The 11315-nt window shown below is 37.3% G+C and overlaps 1 protein-coding gene across 1 annotated transcript; it reads right to left on the reverse strand.

The window, feature by feature from the left end:
• Nucleotides 1-9247: 9247 nt before the first annotated feature.
• LOC112016373 (cell division control protein 2 homolog C) lies at nt 9248-9772 on the reverse strand. Its single transcript, XM_024048933.1, has one exon. The coding sequence runs from the start codon at nt 9770-9772 to the stop codon at nt 9248-9250; it is 525 nt and encodes a 174-aa protein (XP_023904701.1).
• Between the last annotated feature and the right edge of the window lie 1543 nt (nt 9773-11315).

The following is an 11315-nucleotide window of genomic DNA, read 5'->3' on the forward strand; positions in this document are numbered from 1 at the left end:
TAATGACTTATCCATTTAGACCCCATGAAGAACTGAGTGTAAATTCATGCACTAGAAAAAATTGTATTTTTGTTTGGAAAATCTAATTTGTTCCTCAATATAAGCAAATGAGAAGTATGAGAGCCGTGGAATGATTGAGGTAAATGATTGATAGTTTTTTTTATACGGATATTGCTATTACTATAAATTATTGCTTGGTTCAGCTGACTGTCAAGCTGAGCTCATACATCTATTTTCTTGCTCATATGTGAGTTTTACACGATTGGGGCCTTGTGGGGCCTACAATTGAGAGGGTAAATGCATATGTCCAACGCATGCGATAAATATTTTCTTTTCACAAGTCTATCTTTCTTTTTTTTTTTTTTTCTTTTTTCTTTTTTCTTTTTGGTAAAAGACGAATTTATTAAAATCAAAACATTACATCTGAGTCAGAACATAGTCTGCTGAAGGGAACACCATTACAATCATCCTCCAAAACCTTGGCTAAGTCCACAGGCGGACTTGAAAACAACTTATACTCTATTTCTTGTTTAGTCCCTAATCTAGCCATCATGTCAGCACATCGGTTAGCCTGGCGGTAGCAATGCTTTAACTGAACTTACTGAAATCTAGTCATCAAATGCTTGCAATCGTTCAAAATAGGAGATATTATATGATTTACATAGGTAGAATTTTGAAGGACATCCACAATCACTTTGGCATCTATCTCAACAGTAATACAAGGAATATTCAAGCTACTACACAGTAAAAGACCATCCCTAAGCTCCCAAAGTTCAGCAGCAAAACTATTTGTAGCTCCTACATGCCTTGTGAACCCGGCAACCCAATTCCCATGCTCATCCCTTATTACTCCTCCACATCCGGCATGTCCCATAGACCCTATAACCGATCCATCCGTGTTCAGCTTTTTCCATCCTATTGGCGGTTTATCCCATCTGATTCTCTTGCTAATTTTACGGACTAGATTTCGAGGTGAAGCTACACAAAACATAAACTCAGCAGCTTGGTTATAAATCTCCCTATATAGGTTCGGATTTGGGCTCTTCCTATTAAAAACAAAAGAATTTCTGCTCTTCCAAATGCTCTACACAGCAAAGTTAAAAATGATTCTCCACAGCGGCTTACCTTGTATAGGACTGCAGCTCACTTTCCCATTGTTTTGCAGCCAATCATGCAGATTACTCCTCCAAAAATCACTACTATTCCCCTTTACACCCAGCTGACTCCAAATATGCTTTACCCTTGGACAGTCTCTAAAAGCATGCAAAATTGATTCCGGTTCTCTATGGCAAACAGGGCATTCTTTATCATCCACAAATCCTCTTCTAGCAAGGCAATCTTTAACCCCTATGCTATTTGTACACATGTCCATAAAAAGGTCTTAACTTTAGGGAGAGTTTCTAATTTCCAAATCCAACCAGCATCTATTATTCCCACCTCATCCACCTCTCTAGCAAGAGAATAGGCACTCTTGAGATCAAAACAACCTCTAGCATTACCGCTCCATCCTATCCTATCCCTTCCTCCATCTGCTAAGGAGATAGGAATGGCTTGGATAATCCCTTTAATTTCAGGTGTAAACTCAAAGGGAATTCGATTCCAATCCCAACCTCCACTCATCAACACATCTTTAATCTTCCATTGGCTTGCATCACGGGTTAAAGGACCATGAATGAGGCTGCAGATAGGACCCTTACATGTCCAATTGTCCAGCCAAAAGTTAAGTGTGCTACCTCTATGAACCACCCACATGCTACCCTCATTAAAAGTTTCCCTTCCCTTTTTAATAGCTCTCCAAATCTAAGAACAAGGCAGTCTATCCATATTGACGGCATTTAGTCTCCTATTGCTGCAATATTTACTTTTTAGCACTCTCACCCACAAAGCATCATCTTTGGTATGAAACCTCCAATTCAACATGGCAAGGAGAGCAGTGTTTCTACCCTTCGCCTCTTGCAACCTCAGCCCACATTCTTCTTTCGGTTTTGTCACTTTCTACCAACCAATCCAATGGATTTTCCTCGTAGTCTCCGAAGACCCCCACAAGAAGTTTCTATTAACCCGGTCTATGCCATCCAAAATTCTACCTGGCAAGTAAGTGCTTTGCATGACGTAAGAAGGAATTGATGATGAGGAAGCTTGAATCAAAACAGCCCGGCCAGCCAAGGAGAGCATATTAGCTTTCCATCCCGCCAATTTTTGCTCAACTCTATCCAGGATAAAATTAAAATCTTGAGAATTGGTACCCGGGTGCTTGATGGGAAAACCAAGATATTTACCAAGAGAGGCCGTGGATGCAAACCCAAGAATATCACATAACGATTCTTTTGTATCTCTATCCACATTAGGAGAGAAATACACTCTTGATTTGGTAATGCTCCCCGATTGCCCCGACATGCTACAAAATTCATCAAGAACATCTCTAATAACAGCACATTCCCTCCCATCAGACTTCCCAAATAAGACTAAATCATCCGCAAAGAATAAATGCGAAAAAGCTAGCCCGCTTTGAGCAGCCTTGATAGGCTGCCACCTTTTTGTCTCGCATTTTTCTTGAATAAGTTGCCCAAGGAAGTCCATACACATTATAAACAAGTACGGGGAGAGCGGGTCTCCTTGCCTAATCCCGCTCGATGGATAAATGGGATCCAAAGCTTCTCCATTCACCAAAATTGAGGTTGAAACAGTAGAAATGCAGCTCATAATGAGATCAATCAAATCAGCAAGCAAGTTGGCTCTAATAAGCATGCCTCTTATAAAGCTCCACTCAAGCTTATCATAAGCTTTCTCTAAATCCACTTTAATGGCCATATACCCCACTTTCCCTTTCTTTTTGCTCAGGGTGTGTACAATTTCCCGCACTATGATTGCATTATCCATGCCTTTCCTCCCCGGAACAAAGGCTGCTTGAAGAGGGGATATAAGCTTCTCCAAATAAGGCCTAAGCCTAGCAACAATAATCTTTGTAATCACTTTATAGATTGTATTGCATAAGCTAATAGGCCTATAGTTGCCCAACGTCTCCGGTCCTTGAATTTTTGGAATAAGGACAATGTAAGTCCTATTCAAAAACTCAGGAACTTTCCTCTCAACAAAAACTTTCTTCACCAACTCGATCACAGAGTTGCCAACAATTAGCCAGAATCTATGGAAAAAACCCGCATGCAAGCCGTCCGAACCTGGCGCCTTAAAAGCCTTTAGTGACCACAAGGCATTTTTAATCTCCTCCACCGACGCATTCTCACTAATACTCTCTCTTTCCTCATCTGACAATCTGCCTTGCCATGTAGTGGTAAAAGGGATAGACCAAGAAGCACTAGAGAGAGAGGAGGACTACACTTCATTGAAACCACTCCTAATGACATTTTTAATTGCCTCATCCTCATACAGCCACTCCCCTACTGAATCTTTAATCGCCACAATCTAATTCCTTTTCCTCCCAACCAAGGTAGACACATGAAAAAAGGTAGTATTTCGATCTCCTTGAATCATCCAGTTAACTCTAGACTTTAAAGCCCATATTTTTTCCTCCTGGTTCAGCACATTATCAAGCTCTTTTAGTAACTCATTCTCAAGATTCAGGAGGAAGTTTGACGGTCTAATCGCTACAACCCGCTGAATACCATTCAAGCGAGCCATAATATTATTTTTCCTAGCAAACACATTTTCAAATTGCATTCTATTCCACTTCTCTGCCTCTTTAGTGAAACATTCTATAGCATCCCCAAGCATGGGGTTTCTCCACGCTTGAGAGACTATGTTAGGAAATGTTGGGTCAGATAACCAACAAGTTTGGAACTTGAAGGGTTTCTTCCTATTTACAGCAATTCTCAGTTGCAATTCCAAAAGCACAAGGTAGTGGTCTGAATGGCACCTGGTCAGGTGAACCACTTTTGCTTCAAGATACAAAAGGCACCAGCTGGGGTTAACAAAGTATCTATCAATCCTCTCTTGAATGAGATCTTGAACATTTCTTTTATTAGTCCACGTGAAGCGCAGAGCAGAAAACCCAATGTCTATTATACTACACTTATCCAGACACTCCTTAAAAACTAAAGATCTACTGACACTAACTGCCCTACCCCCAAATTTATCACCCTCCAACAGGGGTTCGTTAAAATCACCAGCTAACACCCAAGGCATATCATGCATCTCAGCAACTTTAATTAAGTTATTCCATAAAACATGTCTTTCTGCAGTTCTAGGACTAGCATAAATTGCAGTAAACAACCAGCTAGAGTTAGAGTTTCGTACCTTAACCACGGTATGAATCTCCTGTTCAGTGTTGGCTAATGTCGTGATCTCCACCTTGTCAGAGTTCCACAGCATCCATAAGCCACCCACATACCCAATGGTCTCCGTGTGAATAGCACCATCAAAAGGTAGCCTATCTGTAACCTCCCTAGCCCTTTCACCTCCAATTTTAGTCTCCATCACTATCAAAATTGCAGGATTGTGGCACCGAATCAACTCCCTTACATGTCTCTGAAAAGAGGGCTTCAGAGCACCCCTACAATTCCAAACTAAAATATTCATGATGATCAAAATCTCTATGACAGGACTTTTATCACAAACCGAAAGTACCTTCGCCTCCACCGTCAAACTCCATCCGATCCAAACTACCATCATTAGGCACTCCGTTGGACCCATCTGAGGCAACGGCTCCCACACCAAAAATCTCTTCCCCTCCACCTTCCCTCATCAAGCCCCAACATGGACTTTTCACTGCGCCCTCCATCGCACTCCTCTCCATTACAGTATACACCTTGATCTTTGCCAAACCCACCTCTGAATTGAAAGCCCACAGTAGTTTTTGAATAGGTTGAGAAGCGAACCTGAGAGGGAGAATCCATGAGCTTCTCTTTACTTCCTAGCTCATCATCGTGTGGGTTGCTTCCCAGTGCGTTAAGAGAGAGTGGCGAGTCATCTTTACTATCATCCTTACCGGTGCTAGCTCGAATAGAATGGGTTGCTCTGTTACGGGCAATACCCATCTTGCCCTTAACTGAGGCTTGTTGGTTAGACGTAATGGGCTTTTTTATTGCCTCTCTACCATTGGGCTTAAAGGAATTTAAAACCTTCCCAGGCTTAAACTGAATCTTTTCAATTTGCAAAGTACTTGGGCCTTCTTCGATGGGTTCTGTAGCTGACTTCATGCCCTTCTTCACAAGGAACTAAATTGTGTTAGCCACTTAAGGCCCATCAATAGTTCTCTGAGCTGATAGCTTCCTTTTAATATCTTTACTTGGCCTATTGCACGTTTCAGCTAGTCCTGAAGGCATATATGGCCGTAACTCCTTCCCTGCGCATGGCTGTCCATGCACCAAGTTCATTGTGGTCCCATCGTGCCTTTGCTGTTTTGTCCCTTGTTTCTTGCGCATAACCACTACCCGAGGTCCGTAAGTACTCTCGGGTACATCCTCTTGCGCACTAGCATGCACGTTCAAGGTGGGTCCCTCGTTTTGCTTGGCATTGTTAGGTTCATGCAAATTGCATGCCTGTATCTCGGTCTCACCCTCAGGTTGGTTAACCTCCTTACTCGGCGGCGATGGCTGACGGATGACATATGGACATTGCTTCTTACAATATCCTATTCTTCCACACCTGTAGCACAGCTTGTGGATTCTCTCGTAACACACAGGCTGCTCACGTTTCCCTATCAAAATGGCCATAACAAGTGGCTTCTCAACATCAACCTGAACGCAGAGTCTGGCAAATCTACCTCTAGATTCAAAGGCCGTGTGTGTGTCCACCCTTAACACATTACCAATCGCTTTGCCTATTTGAAGCAAAGCCTCTGGATGATAATACTCTATCGGAAGTTCGTTCAACCTTATCCACACTGCTATTGAAGAAACATTCGCCGTCGCTAGTAAAAAATTTGGTTCCCAAGGTCTTATTGATAAAAAGTGCTCCCCAATAAACCAAGGTCCTCTTTTCAGCGTAGCTTCATAATCTTCTCTCAAGGAAAGAAAGAATCCATGACTTAAGTCCACATAGTCCAATCTTCCAGCCGGCCTTCACATAGATAGCAATCTATTTTGTAAGAAATTTAATCCCATAGACCACCCATAAACCTTAACTATAAGAGCTTTGTACCACGGACTACGCATCCTCTATTTAAGCTCCTTAGAGAATTTCACAGCCACCAAACCTTCCCTCAAGGCTTCCACCTCTTCATTAGAGTCAGCATCGTCTTCCATGAGGCTTCCAAAGTTGAAAGCTTGAGTTAAAGCACCCGGAATTTCACCGACCAGCTTGTCTTTGAAAGATGTGGGTCTGTTCCATACACCTCCATCGTTCCTCAGAGAAGAAGCAGTTGAGACCAGCCTTTCTTGGAAGCCCACATGACTTACGTCTTTAACATTTTTCTTACTACGCAATAGTTCTTCCTGTTCCTCCCTAAAGAGAGCATGAGAGCATTCCATTTCAAAAAGTGTGAAATCATTGATGGTCCTTGACAACATTTTACCTAGACGAAAATGACTCCATTTCAACATGAGACTTTCTAGTTTGGTGCTCATGGGTCGATTGGACTCGATTTGGTGGTCGAACCGCCACTCCACCCAATCCCTTGCAAGAAAAACTATCCCACTAGTTGATCGGCAAATTGACTGTTTCACACCACTTTAGATTGGGCTTGAACCAATTGTGTTCCTCTAATTCTTAACAAACTACCTTGGAAAAAAATAAAAAGAATTTAAAGATTTAATAGATGTAATACATTTGATCAATCTAATAGACTAATACAATCTTACTACCAAAATATGAACCAAAATTTTTGGTCCTTGGATATCAAGGAGGATAGAAACTAGGTTTTATGTATCATCTCCTATCTATATATTTATTTATATATTTAAAAGTTGAAGCATAATATTTATTGTTGTTATACTCTTGTTGAGCCACATCATTCACTCATTTTCAATATTCTAATTCTTATTTTTAATTTTTTTTTATTAATTTCCAAACTTATTGTAATACATTTTCTAACTTTTCTCTTCATTTTTACCTTTTTATCTCCCCACTACTATTTACCTTAATATTACTTTACTTTTATCCATTTATCTTCCTTTATTTTTTGCTATTCTTATTCCCCTTCTCTTATTATAAATTTATAATTCTTTTTTCCATTCTATTCATAGTTTTTTCACACAAAATATGTTATTTCCCTCTCTCTCTTTCTTTCTCATTTCCACACACAAAATGTTATTTCTCTCTCTCTCTTTCTCATTTCTACACACAAAATGTTGTCTCTCTCTCTCTCTCTCTCTCTCTCTCTCTCTCAAAAAAGTGTGAAATCATTGATGGTCCTTGACAACATTTTACCTAGACGAAAATGACTCCATTTCAACATGAGACTTTCTAGTTTGGTGCTCATGGGTCGATTGGACTCGATTTGGTGGTCGAACCGCCACTCCACCCAATCCCTTGCAAGAAAAACTATCCCACTAGTTGATCGGCAAATTGACTGTTTCACACCACTTTAGATTGGGCTTGAACCAATTGTGTTCCTCTAATTCTTAACAAACTACCTTGGAAAAAAATAAAAAGAATTTAAAGATTTAATAGATGTAATACATTTGATCAATCTAATAGACTAATACAATCTTACTACCAAAATATGAACCAAAATTTTTGGTCCTTGGATATCAAGGAGGATAGAAACTAGGTTTTATGTATCATCTCCTATCTATATATTTATTTATATATTTAAAAGTTGAAGCATAATATTTATTGTTGTTATACTCTTGTTGAGCCACATCATTCACTCATTTTCAATATTCTAATTCTTATTTTTAATTTTTTTTTATTAATTTCCAAACTTATTGTAATACATTTTCTAACTTTTCTCTTCATTTTTACCTTTTTATCTCCCCACTACTATTTACCTTAATATTACTTTACTTTTATCCATTTATCTTCCTTTATTTTTTGCTATTCTTATTCCCCTTCTCTTATTATAAATTTATAATTCTTTTTTCCATTCTATTCATAGTTTTTTCACACAAAATATGTTATTTCCCTCTCTCTCTTTCTTTCTCATTTCCACACACAAAATGTTATTTCTCTCTCTCTCTTTCTCATTTCTACACACAAAATGTTGTCTCTCTCTCTCTCTCTCTCTCTCTCTCTCTCTCATTTTTTTTTCATTTTTGGTGGATTTGTTTTATATTTTTCTTGCATCTCTACTTTAGGTTGATGAATTTTTGTATTATTTGGAACTCTACTTTGGGGTGATGTGATTAAGTTTTGTGTTTTTAAGTCGCTATCTTTTTTATTCTTTTTAATTTCATAAATATTATCATATTGCATTATAAGATAGTGTACAAAAATATAATGTTATTTTATTACATAACATGACTTGGATAATTTGGTGTTTATTACTATTTTTTTTTTATTTTTTTCTCATATTATTTTCTATAAAATTCTTATTATTACTCTCACATTCTCTCTTGAAAAAGCAGTTATTCTCTTTCTCTTGATTTTTTTATCATTTATTGCAACTCTACTTTATATTGATGAATCATTATGATTTTTAGAACTCTAATTTGGGTTCATACGTTTTGGTGTTGTATTTTTTAGTTCTCCATCTCAAGTAGTCTCTCTCTCTACAAAAAAATTTAGACAACAAATAATTCATATTCAATATAAGTTTGATATGAGTTTTGATTATCATGATAATCTCTTTTAAGAGATTGAATAAAATGAATAATTTATTTAAATAAAAATTATACATACATACATGTATATAATTATTTATTGGTGAAAAACCACTTTTAGTCATTATATTTTCAGGCGATTCCTATTTTAGTCCCTACATTTTATTTTTACCGCTTTTAGTCTCTATTATGAAAAATGTTTTTCGTTTTAGTCCCTGCCATTACTCATTTAACAGAATTATCCTACGTGGCAAATGGTCTAACAGTAAATGCTGATGTGTTCATTAAAATAATATTTAAAAAATTATTTACGGTTTTAAAAATGCCACATCAGCAATTTAATTTTTTTAAAAAGCCACGTCAGATAAAAATAATATAAAAATTTCTAACCTAATTATTTAAAAAAAAAAAAAAGAAATTAGTTAAATTAATTTTTTTTTTTTTTTTGGAAGAACATGAAGAACTCAGAACTCAAAACTATTTTTTTGGAAATTTCTAACCTAATTATTTAAAAAAAAAAAAAAGAAATTAGTTAAATTAATTTTTTTTTTTTTTTTGGAAGAACATGAAGAACTCAGAACTCAAAACTATTTTTTTGGAAGAACATGACGAATAGGGAATGGATCCAGAGCAAAGGAGAGCCTTTGGTGATGTGGTTGATCGTCGTTTTGAAGAACCTCCGGAGCCCTATACCAGAGAGTAACGATCTCGTGTGTGTAGCTCTTCAAAGGAACGGTGAAGGCGCGTTCGAGTCCAAGATCTGCGATCTTCAAAATCCCCTTGTCCTTGTCAACCAGCAGATTATGGGGCTTTAGATCGCAGTGGAGAATGCAGTGGCAGTGGCAGTGAGCGACGCCCTTGCAGAGCTGGTAGAGGAAACTCTGAACAAGGGAAGGAAGGAGAGGCCGAGGGTTGGCGCACTTGCGATGAGAATCGATGAACTTCTTGAGATCGGTTTCAAGGTACTCGAAGACGAGGTAGAGAAGAGGCTTGCCGTGTTTGTTGAGGGAGTGTTCAACGAAGAGAAGGCGGATGACGTAGAGAGATTGGGAGAGCATTTGGAGCAAGGAGACTTCGCGGAGCGCGGTTGGGGGAACGCCTTCTGCGTCCATTCTGGAGGTTCTACTTAGAAAAAATTTTCTGAGTTCTTCGTGTTCTTCCAAAAAAAGAAAAAAAAATTAATTTAACTAATTTCTTTCTTTTTTTTTTTAATAATTAGGTTAGAAATTTTTATATTATTTTTATCTGACGTGGCTTTTTAAAAAAATTAAATTGCTGATGTGGCATTTTTAAAAATGTAAATAATTTTTTTAATATTATTTTAATGAACACGTCAGCATTTACTGTTGGACTGTTTGCCACGTAGGATAATTCTGTTAAATGAGTAACAGCAGGAACTAAAACGAAAAACGTTTTTCAGAATAGGGACTAAAAGCGGTAAAAATAAAATGTATGGACTAAAATGGGAATTGCTTGAAAATGTAGGGACTAAAAGTGGTTTTTCGCCTTATTTATTTTACTTAAATGTATAATCAAACTCATGTAATTCATTTAAAAATAACGGCGTTAAAACAAATGAATAATTTTCCTAAAGATTACATTTGTATACTCGTAGCCTTTATGTTTAGAAAGACTTTTACTCAAATTTAGTCGTACTTAAGTGAACTGAAATACTACATTAATATGGTTCAACAAAAGTATAGTAACAATAAGTGCAATACTTAAGATTTTAGATATTACAAGTTTGATGTTTATATTTATTTTTTTAATAAATTTAGATTTAAATTAGGTGCTTTCAACCCATACATGTCTTTTCCCATTATGTAAGTGCACAAAAATAGATTGAAGTGAACCAAAATGAATTGAAGTGATCTAAATGGACCGAATTGGACCAAGTGAAACAAAGTGGACCAAATGAACTTAATAGGATTGAATGGACTGAATAGGAATAAGGTGGACTGAATAAGAAAGAATAGACCAAATAGGACCAAAGTGGATAGAATGGACCGAAATCAGACTGAATAGGACTGAAATAGACAGAGTGGACCAAAGTGGACAGAATAGGACCAATGTGTCCTGAATAGGACCAAAGTGAGCTGAATTAACCGAATAGAACCAAAGTGGACAAAATGGCCCAAATAAGACAAAAGTGGATCAAAGTGGAAAGAATGGACCGAATGGGACTGAAGTAGACCAATGTGAACCGAATAGAGCCAATGTGAACTGAATGGACGAAATTGGACTGAGGTGGACTGAATAAGACCGAATGAGCTGAATTAGACCAAATAGAACTTTAGTGTATAGAATGGACTAAATAAGACCGAATAGATCGAATAGGACCCAACTGGACCGAAGAGGACAGAAGGGACCGAATAGAACTAATGTGGACCGAATAAGACTTTTGAATATTTATCATTTTTATTACATTTTTAGGGCTCATATTTCTAATTTCTAATGTCCATTTTAGTATTTTCTTTGTATTTTTTTTTTAACTTAAAACTAAAGAGTTTAGCCCAAATATAATAAAATTTTATACTTTTCAACCCAAAAACAAAGGATTTTTTTTTTTTTTTGAGCTAAACTTGAAAAGAAAACCTTCAAAAAGACCAAGTCAAACAAATTGGACCAAATTAGAATAAATGGGATCGAAGTAAC

This window comes from Quercus suber, unplaced genomic scaffold (genome assembly GCF_002906115.3).
Source record: "Quercus suber isolate HL8 unplaced genomic scaffold, Cork oak 2.0 scaffold_465, whole genome shotgun sequence".
NCBI classification, from domain to species: Eukaryota; Viridiplantae; Streptophyta; class Magnoliopsida; order Fagales; family Fagaceae; genus Quercus; species Quercus suber.